This window comes from Populus euphratica, unplaced genomic scaffold, assembly GCF_000495115.2.
Source record: "Populus euphratica unplaced genomic scaffold, PopEup_1.0 scaffold452.1, whole genome shotgun sequence".
In the NCBI taxonomy this organism is placed as follows: Eukaryota; Viridiplantae; Streptophyta; class Magnoliopsida; order Malpighiales; family Salicaceae; genus Populus; species Populus euphratica.
The window spans coordinates 182,294-193,001 of NW_011500333.1; the positions used below are offsets into that span (position 1 = coordinate 182,294).

Consider the following 10,708-nt stretch of genomic DNA (forward strand, 5'->3'; position numbering starts at 1 on the left):
TCAATGTTTTTTCCCATATAATTTTTTCCTGTTCTGTTATTTTTTTGTAAAATTATATTTGTTAATTTTATTTTTTAAATATTAAGTTGGTTAAGAATTGCAATTATAAGTAAATACAAGTTTTTCCTCACAAAACACTATGAATTACTACAATGTTTCCAACATAATTTTTTTTTCTTTTTTTTGGTTTTCTTGTTATTTTTTTCTTAAAATTGTCTCTGTCGATTTGATTTTTTTAATATTGAACTGATTAAGAATTTAGTTTTGTAGTTTTATTTTTTTAAAACACTGTGAATTGGTGCGGTGTTTTTTCATATGATTTTTTTATAATTTTTTTTCAAAATTATCTTTATTAATTTATTTTTAAAATATTAAATTGGTTGAGAATTATAATTACAATAAAGTTAAATCATATGAGGAAAGTGTTGTAATGTTTCTCACAAAACACCATGGATTACTACAGTATTTCTCTAAATGGTTTTTTATCTTATTTTATTAGGGAAAACACTGTAGTTTTCCTCACAAAATACTGTCAATTGCTACAACATTTTTGTTGGTTTTTTAATATTAAATTGGTAGAGATTTAGCTTTGTAATTTTTTTTTCTTTTTATTAATAGAAAAGGTAAATCATGTAGCGAAAGCAGTGTATCTTTCCTCCAAAAACACTATGGATTGCTACAAATTATTTTATTCAGTTTAAGTTTTTTTTATCACTAACACAACTTTTTTTCCATCATGAAATATTATATTTATCATACCTTTAGTTTCTATTAAATATCTAGCGCTGTTTCACAATTATAACACTATTAAGTATATTTATTTTATAAGCTCGCGGCAACATGCAGGCATGCCATCTTGTTAATATATATTTTTAAACTAGTTTATATGTTAATCAAGATTAAATAATTTTAAGAGTGTATTATTCACATTAACCTAGTGTATTTCAAGAATAAAATCTATAGTTGCTCATGTTTGATGTCAAAACTATTTAATCTTGATTAACATATAAATCTATATAGGAATTTCTAGAGATTTTGTTATTTATAATTATTTTCTTTCCTTATTTGGATCTTGCCTCTCATATTTACTACTATTTTCACGTTAACCCTACCATTCCTTTTATTAATCCATTGATCCCCACTTCTTCTCATTCTTTTTACTAACTACTTACTCTTTTATTATTATTTTTAATTTCACCCCTCTCATTAAATAACTTCTCTTTTAATCTAATTAATTTGTTTAATTTAATCATTTCTCTACATCCTTTGTATTTTATTTTATTTTACTAAAATCAAGATAAGATTATTATTTTTGAGTGTTTACACAATGTATGTGGCGCACCTGGAATGCCAAATTATGACTTTTGTGATGGTGCTCGAATTGACTCAACGACCCTTTCATTTCTGGGCAGCATGTGTAGCCAATGGACTTCTGGTTTGGCGCTGGCGGCCTTTTCCATTTCTAGGTGTTGTGTATGGCCAACAGACTTCTGGTTTGGTGCTAACAACTCTTTTTTCTTTTCTTTTTTCCTCCTTTTCCCTCTCATTCTTGATTTTCATGTTGATTCATTCAATTTTCAAAACAACCCTCAACTTCATTTTTCTTTTATATTGAGTCAATGTTCTTTCGATTACTATTTATTTAATTTATAAAATTGAAATTATTTTTCAATATCATCCTCCTTCAATCTTTCCAACTATTAGTTTTAGTCCATATGCTTTTATTGTTATTTTTTTATTTGAAATAAATTTTAAAATATAATTTGTTTTACAATTTCATTCTCCAATTCTTTTATTATATTTGATCCTCATTTTTTTTTTACTTTGACAATTTTTTTAAATAATTTTTTTAATTTCATCATTCAATATTAAATTGATTGGAAATTGATCTTCTTTATTAAGTTTAGGTATAGGATTTCATGGGTTACAAGTTTAAGAGATTAACTCATGTTTAGGAGATTTGTCTGGGTTTGCTTGATTTTGTTTTTTCACTTTTTTTAAGCTCAAATTTTTTCTTTATTTTTTTCATTCAACACTTATTTAGGCCATGTTTGTTTCCTGGAAAGTCATTTCCGGGAAACTACTTTCCAAACTTTCCTGTGTTTGTTTGTCATTAAGAAAGTTGGTTAACGGAAAACACTTTCCGGTCAAATAAAAACACTTTCCAGTCAATGAAAAATACTTTCTGGTTAATGAAAAACACTTTTCAGTCAAAGAAAAATTTGGCTTGGTTTTCAGGAAAGTTTTTTCTTTTTTACTGTGTTTGTTTTTCGGAAAATCACTTTGTAAACTTTCTTGTGTTTGTTTGCTATTAAGAAAGTTGGTCAATGAAAAACACTTTCTAGTCAAAGAAAAATTTGGCTTGGTTTTCAGGAAAGTGTTCTCCTGGAAAATTTAGGCGGAAAACACTTTCTAGAAGTTGTGAAAAATTTTGAAATGTCATTATTTGCTGATTATATCAAATTTGATCCTTAAACTTTTGATTGATATATATATTTTATTTTGAATATTTATTTTTTAATTTCATCTCTTAAAATTTAATTTGTATATTAACTTTGGTCCTTATTTTTATAATTGCTATTTACTTTTTCCTTATCATTTTTTTATGGAAATTTTTTATATATCAAATTTGATCCTTATTTTTTAAAACTTTACTTATTTTATTTGAAATAATTTATGAAATGTTGATTATTATTATTTTGATTTCTTCATCTTTTATTTTTTTTAATTTTTTAGATTTGATCTCTGTTATTTTTATTATTATTTATTTTATTTGAGATAATTTATGAAATTATATTTTTTTTCAATTTCATTCTCATTCAACTATTTAATTTTTAATATTTGTTCCTTATTATTTTAATAAACTTGAAAAAAATAAAATATTAATAAGTTATTTTCCAGCTCATTTTCCACGACATAACCAAACACTAGAAACTATTTTCCAACTTATTTTACATTACACTATCAAACATCAGAAAGTAATTCATTTTCCTGGAATTCATTTTTCAAAAGGAAACTACTTTCCAACAAACAAACGGGGCCTTAATTGGAGATTGGACTCCATTATTTTTTTTATTAGCATTTTATAAGATTTTTCACTAATTTTAAAAATAACCCAAGTTGTTTTATTTGTTCTTAGTTAATTTTATCTTTTTTAAAAAAAATTATTTTTAAATAAAATTAAATTAATTGATTAAATATAAAAATGAAGTGTTCTCTTCATGATATTTTATTTGATTTATTTTTCAAATTATTTCTCTAACAACCCTTATAGTGTCTTTCAATGTTATCGTGAAGTCTTTTATAGTTGCATTATAACGATCTTGGTATACCTGTTTTGGTGGTGGAGTGGTGTTTATGGCGGAGCGATAGTAAGTCTCTAAAGAGCTCTCTCTCTCCCTCCTATATATGATATTGACATCTTGTTTTTTATAGTTAATTATTGTCGAATTTTTATTATTTTCTTTATTTATTATCAATATTTTTTAATCATATTATTAAATTAACTGAGCTTATTAAACTCATTTAAATCAATAACATGGGTCTTAATTTTTTTTGCTTTTTTAAAAAATACTAGTATTATCTGAACAATTTTTCTTTTTACATTATGAGAAATTTAACTAGCCTGAATCATAACATAACCTCCTATCTAGTTTTCATCTAAATAGAATGTATTATGCAAGTTAAATTTATGTCATTTTTATTATCTTAATGTGAAACTTGATTATTATGCATTTGCTAACCAACCATAAGCGAAGTGATTGGAAAATTAAATTAAATGATTAATTTCTTACCTGAATTTATCAACTTACTATTTGTTAGAGAATAATATAAATCATATCTTGGGATCTTAGCTAACAGTTTAAATTTTTAGATTGAGATAGTTCTTTGACATGATATCAGAGTCTTGATGACCAAGTAGTCATGAGTTCAAATCTTGTCATCTCTATTAATTTGATAAAAATCAAGCGCAAGATAATATGGACTTGTGCAAGTTTCAAACCCAAAGAGTTTTCATTTAAGAAAATATGATAAAGAATAATATAAATTATATCTTGAAATCTTACTTAATAGTTTAAACTTTTAAATTGAAATGATTATTTAATATCATTGGAGCCTAATTGAAGGTAGGGAAAACCACATAAATTAAGAACTAATTTTTTCAATGGATCTTTGCAAGTTGATTCAAAATAAGTTGAAAATAAGCTTAAAGCCTCAATTAATTATGGTGCATTACCTCTTTGGATTAAGAATTAAGAAAAATAAAGTCATCACTTAATTTTTTTAGGAATCTAAATTTAAAAATGTTACCAAAAAAAAGTCCTTTTTGGTTGATTATATATACGTGTGTGTATCATTTGATTAAAAAAAAATACAAAGCCAAATGTAATAAAAAAAACATATATAATTTTTTCATTGATTCAATTTACAGTGAGTTTGGATTTTTATTTTATGATTTTGTTGATTACATATTATTTAAGTATTTTATTACATTTGGCTTTGTATTTTTTTGTTGATTACATATTATTTAAGTATTTTACTACATTTGGCTTTGTATTCTTTTAATCAAATTATATGTGTGTGTATGTATTTATAATTCATTTAATTTTATTCTGGAAAGATTTAAAAAAATAAATAAAGAATCTATATATGCTAATTTTATAGATTGAAAAAGAAAAGGAAAAGAAAAAAAAATTAATATCAAAATCAAGTTTATATGTAATTTTTATGATCTATATTTCTATCTTGTCCGCTTCTGTTCCCACTCTATTTTAACTCCTCTTTTTTTCTTCTTTTTTTTTAATAGTATAAGCTCATGAGAGTCCACATGACAAATCTCATTGATTGAAAGCCAATGTTAGCATTCTCTGTATTCCACAACAAGACTATGCCATTTTTTACATGAACTCCCTACCTTGTTTTTTTTTTTTTTTAGTTTATACAATAAAGTACAATTAACATATTTAACATCCATGTTGATTGTTAATTTTTTTTCATTTTTTTTTATTTGAATGAATACTTATATAAAAAATACCAATAGAATTTTAAGTGAAGCTGGGGTAGTAAACTTGTACAAGACTTGCATTGTTAGATAATATTTAAAAATTTTATAGTAATTATTTTTTAAAATATTTTTTATTTAAAAATACTTCAATAAATATTTTCTGTCACCACAAGTTCCTTGACATCTCTCTGTTTTTTTTTCTTGTTCATGTTCATTTTAGAAGTATTGATACTCAACTTATTATATTGCTTGTTATATTTTTTCGGAACATGTAGGGTGGTGATATATATTAAAAAATATTATTTAAATCAATGGATATTTTGTTTCTTGATCGTTTTTTAAATATTAACATTAGTCTTGGGTTCATCCATTTATATGATGCTAGAGAGAGAAAATTAATAAATAATTAAATTTATTTCATTTTTAATGTATATTAAAATTATATCCATTCATTTTAAAATAGTTTATTGTTCTTGTCATTGTTTGAAAAAACGTGCACATAAATCAAGAGTTCGAGGATGGAAAGAGAAAAGATATTTTGAAATAGTTTCTTTTTAACAAATTAACGCAATGAAACATAATAGAAATAAATATGACGCAACCTCAAGCTAAACAAAAGATATAAATTTCTCAAACATCTGTGGAATCTCGATGCTCAATGTTTGTGACTGTAGTAGCCAAGTGGTTTTTAATTATATTATTGTCAAACACGTCTTTTTAGTAATTGTTTACCTTTTATTTTAGGTTAAAAGTACATGTTCGGCACACAGGTACTAAAATTTTTCTTTTAGTTTTAATTTGTTTCTATTTAAGTGTCTAGCTAAATAAATCTTTTAAAATTAAAAAATATATATATGAGAATTTTAGAAACCATTTTAAAATTATTTATAAGTTCTTCATATTTTTTTCTAATATTTTTTTCTAATATTATGCTATAAACTTAAAATATAAGAAGATATGGATCCGATATTAAAAATACCTTATTTTTTTCTTAAAATTTTTAAAAAAAATTAAAAATAATTTTCTTGTTTTAGAAAACACAAAAATCATGTTTTCTTTTGAGAATTTCATTTAATATTAGGTTGTAGACTTAGTTTAATTAATATCATAACAATTATTTTGTTTAATTAATATTTAGAGTATTAGGATTTAGTTGTATATTTTAATATTTATGGTATAAAATTAAATTGTAAAGTATACTCTCAACTATTATACATACAAAAATAAAAAAAATAAATGTGATACTAAAATTTAGGTCTTAGAACGATTAAAATTTAACCGGATAAGATAGTTAATTTCTTATAAAGGAAGATTTGCTTTGAACCTTATATAAGACCAATAGATATATACATAACCTAGAAAAATAATCAATCAACAATGCAGCCTACCTTAAATATAGTGCACTAAAGTTGATGCATTTTCATTTTACACAATTAGTCTTTTTATCTAAGCTCTACAAACCATTGATTTTCTAGTAATTATATACTAAGTGGTGATTCATTTAAGTCATAACTTTATAATTAAACTTAATATCTTGAAAAATGATATTGATCCTAAAAATATAAAACTCATTTATTATTTTTCAAATGTTGTGTTAATCTTTAAAAAAGATATTTCATCAATTTTATAAAAGATTTAACTTAGGTCCTTAAAAAAAGGATATTTTCTAATTATTTTGATAAATATTGACATTAATCTCTAAAAAAGAGATTTCGTTGATTTTAGAAGGAAAAAAAATGCGTCGGTTCCTTTAGAAAGAAGAATTGTCTATTATTTTAAAAAATATTGACTTCAATCTCTAAAATGAAGATTTTATTTATTTAATTAATTGGAGAATTTAACCCGGGTCATAGGAATTTTTTTAAAATTTTTTTTATTGATTAAAACTCATATTAATTATATTTTTCATGCTTTTTTCTTATTTTATTTTTATTGTGAATTTGTCTTCAAAATAAAATTTTATGTGTGTGTATCATGTTAGATATTTTCTTAAAGAGTCAATTGATAAACTATTTATACTTTTGAGGAGGGAAATTGAGATTTATGGAACAGAAAATTATTTTCTATTAATTTAATTAACAAAGCTAGATGGAAAAAAACCATGATTAAAATTTTTAAAAGGTAATTAATAAAGAAAAAATCTTAAATAAAAACTGATAAAACAGTAAAATAAAATTAACCCAATAATATTTTCCATCATAAGCTTGTTCTAACAAAGCATGGTAATAGCATCACAAGTCAAGATTTCAGAAATAGTCAGCATTTTATATGGCCTGCCATAGAATAGAAAACGCTATCTTATAAAGGAGGCATCACCAATTGAAGGGGCTCTGCATGGTTAAAAAGGAACATAGCAACAATTACAAGGAGAAAGTTTATTTTAAAAAATAAAATCGAAGGAATGGGGAATGGAAAACGCGATGGCAAATAGTAATGCTAAATAAAATTTCAAAAATATTATTTTTATATATCCAGCAAAAATATCAAAACTTTACAAAATATTATTTATTCCAATATTTTTTTTTACTAGTTATTTTTTTTTATTTTTTATTTTTTTAATTTGTTTTCTCTTTAAACTTATAACTTTGTGTCATGTGTAAAGTTTTTAAACCGAACTTAAAGTCATGATTATAGGTTTTATCCAAGTCATTAGATTTTTATCAAGTCATTCATTTATCAAGTCATTCATGTTAACTTTAATTTTTTAAAATCAAAACAATATTATTTTAATTAAAACAATAAATAACTAATAAATTACAATCAGAATTTACAAACTCAATCAACTCATCAAGTCACTCAAATTTTTTATTTTTTTATTTTTTTTAAACTCAACCCAACTCCAATATAAGATTCCAATTAATCTATCTATTTAAATTTTAAAATTATAATAAATTAACTCAATTTTTTTTTAATATTAATTAAAAATTATGAAATTAACTTTAAATTTATCAAATTACCTAATAATATCAAATTGTTACCATGATTGTTTATTAAATATATTAAAAAAACAATTGACTTTTTACCTTTTCAATACAAAAGTCATTTAAATCATTTATATTATTATAAATTTCACTGTCCTAAGCATTCAATACAAAAGTGTTGGATACCTCATATTCCTAATTTGACTATTTCTCATATTCCTAATTTGACTATTTAAGAGTGTATTTATCAGATAACGGTTACTTTTTAAATAATTTTTTATACCAAAATATATATGTTTTTTTTATTTTTAGATTGAATCGCGTTCCCAGACACTTGTTATTGATTCTGCCCATGAAGAAGAAGAAGAAGCTTCAACCATGCCAAAAAAAATGAAATGCATCCAAATCACTAAAACCCCATCATAACTAACAACTGCAATGCTGTTTTTCTTTCCTTATTAACCTTCAAAATTGCATCCATAATCCCATCATTAACGAGCTAACCATGTAAAGAACAATACCCATCAGCTTTTTATTTTTATTTGTAATAAATTCAATAAAAGAACAATCAACGAATCAACTCGCTCCCCAGTATATCCTTTTCATGAATTGCAATTCAATCAAACAATTAAGAAATTAAGAGAGGGGTGGGCGAATCAATCCACAAAGAGCACAATATGAATAATTGACATGAAACAGTCATTTCATTGATTTCATCCTTGATTTAGGAAGTACTAAAATTTAAAAGAAAAAAAAATCACAATCACATTTTCATTTACCCAGTTAGCAGCGCCATTACCCCAGATTTTTTACTAAACGAAACATTATCCATTGATCAAATCAATCGGCACCGTCCGAAATAGATCTAGGGAGCCACGACAGCGGAGCCATTATTGATGTTAGCAGCCATCATCTTCTGAAACTCTTCAAAGTTAACACACCCATCACCATCCGAATCGACATTCTTAATCATCTGAAAGCACTCGTCCACCTTACACTTCATCCCCAACCGGTTCAGCACCTGGTGGAGCTCCGCCGCCGAGATCATCCCGTCACCGTTCTGATCATACAGATCAAACGCATCCCTCAGTTCAGAGGCGGCGGCGGCAGCGGAGGAGGATCGACACAGCTTTGCAAACTCGGCCAAATCAATGTACCCGTCCTTGTCGGTGTCCACATCTTCCATCACGCGAAGAAGCTCCTCCATGGTGTAGGTAGAGCCCATGGATTTCAGCACGTCTCCGAGCTCCGAAGCTGAGATCTTGCCGTCACCGTTTGTGTCGAATTGGTTGAAGACCTTCCTGAGCTCCGCCATATCGTCGAGGTTGAAGGTAGTGGAAGATTCCGGCGCGGTGGTTTCGGGGCTAGGGTTCGAGATTGGGGTTGCCATTTTTGGAGGGAGAGGGGGGAGGAAAGCAGTTTCCGTTGCGACGAGAAAAGAGGAAAGCGTTGGGGACGGGGGAGGAATAAGAGGAAAGAGAAGTGTTTGTTAGTATTGGACTTGAATAAGAGTAACGTGGGCCAGGGAAAGAATTGCTGGCCCATGATTTATTGAATCGTGATAAAATCAAGCCGAAAGAGAAGAGTCGCGAAGGTCACGCGTGTTCTTTTTTCTTTGCACAAGAAAAAGGAAAAGCATACACGTCGACTAAAGAATGTAAAAGCAAACGAAACCTCTGTCCTTGTCTTGTTTTTTTCTTTTTTAAATAATAAAGCACGTGATTAATAATAATAATAATAGTTTTTAGATTCGCCCATATTTAAAGATTTAAAGATTGAGCTTCTGATTAATTATTTTTTTTTAAAATTAAAATAATATTATTTTAATAAAATAATAAAAGTTAACAAGTTATAATAGGATTTCTAACTGAGTTATTGGTTCAATTCATTGAGTTAATCAAATTATATTAATTTTTTTTCTCTATTTTTCTAATTCGGCCCCGTTTTAGAGCTGGGTTAACAATTCTGTACCGACGTGTCAAATTAAAAGAATTTTTAAACTGATAATAATAATAATAAAAAAAAAAACTTTTGTTATTAAGCATCGAGCAGCTTTCTTTTCGCTTTCTTACCTCACCACAGGACAGGAATTTATTTTCACTTATTAACACTGTTGTTTTGTTTTTCTTTTTTCTTTTCTTTTTTTAGCTGAAATGGCACAGTTTAATACATGTTGGATCGGAAACATAACTTTGTAAGAAGTACAGGACAGAAAAATCAATTTCTAAAAAAAATTGCTAACATTGGCCGGTACAAACTTAAGAAAAAATAGGACGGAAAAGACAGAAAAAAAATCATAAGAACACTGAAACTTTAATTACAATACTCCTGATTTCATTAGAAAATCTTGATAAATCAAATATAGCTATACAAAAAATATCCAATGATAAGAGCGGGTTCACTCTTTTTCCACAGAAAAGTAAGTTGTCCCATTATAATAACTATTTACAATATTCTTTGGGATCCATCTTATTATAATTTTTTATTAATATTTATATTTGGATTAAATTATGCATACTTTAACTACTAATTTTATAGATCTTAAAATTAATGACCATATAAATCTCTAATGGTCCTTAGATTTATAAGAATTGAATAAGTAATCTTTAGGAAACAAATCTATAATTTGACTAATTGAGCTACACACCTCAAAATTATCTTATCATAATTTTTTTTATTAGTATAAGTTGTGTTTTAAATTAAAATCTCAATGTATCTTTAAAGATCTCTTTATTTCCTTTTTTCCCCCTCTCATCATTATAACTCTTTAATAAATGTATGA

At 25.8% G+C, this 10,708-nt stretch overlaps 1 protein-coding gene across 1 annotated transcript; it reads right to left on the bottom strand.

Annotated features, from left to right (window-relative positions):
• Nucleotides 1–8,604: 8,604 nt before the first annotated feature.
• On the bottom strand, nucleotides 8,605–9,418 carry LOC105113750 (probable calcium-binding protein CML27). The gene has a single exon (XM_011010049.1). It carries the CDS (start codon nucleotides 9,314–9,316, stop codon nucleotides 8,792–8,794), a length of 525 nt encoding a protein of 174 aa, XP_011008351.1. The 5' UTR covers nucleotides 9,317–9,418; the 3' UTR covers nucleotides 8,605–8,791.
• Nucleotides 9,419–10,708: the final 1,290 nt, after the last annotated feature.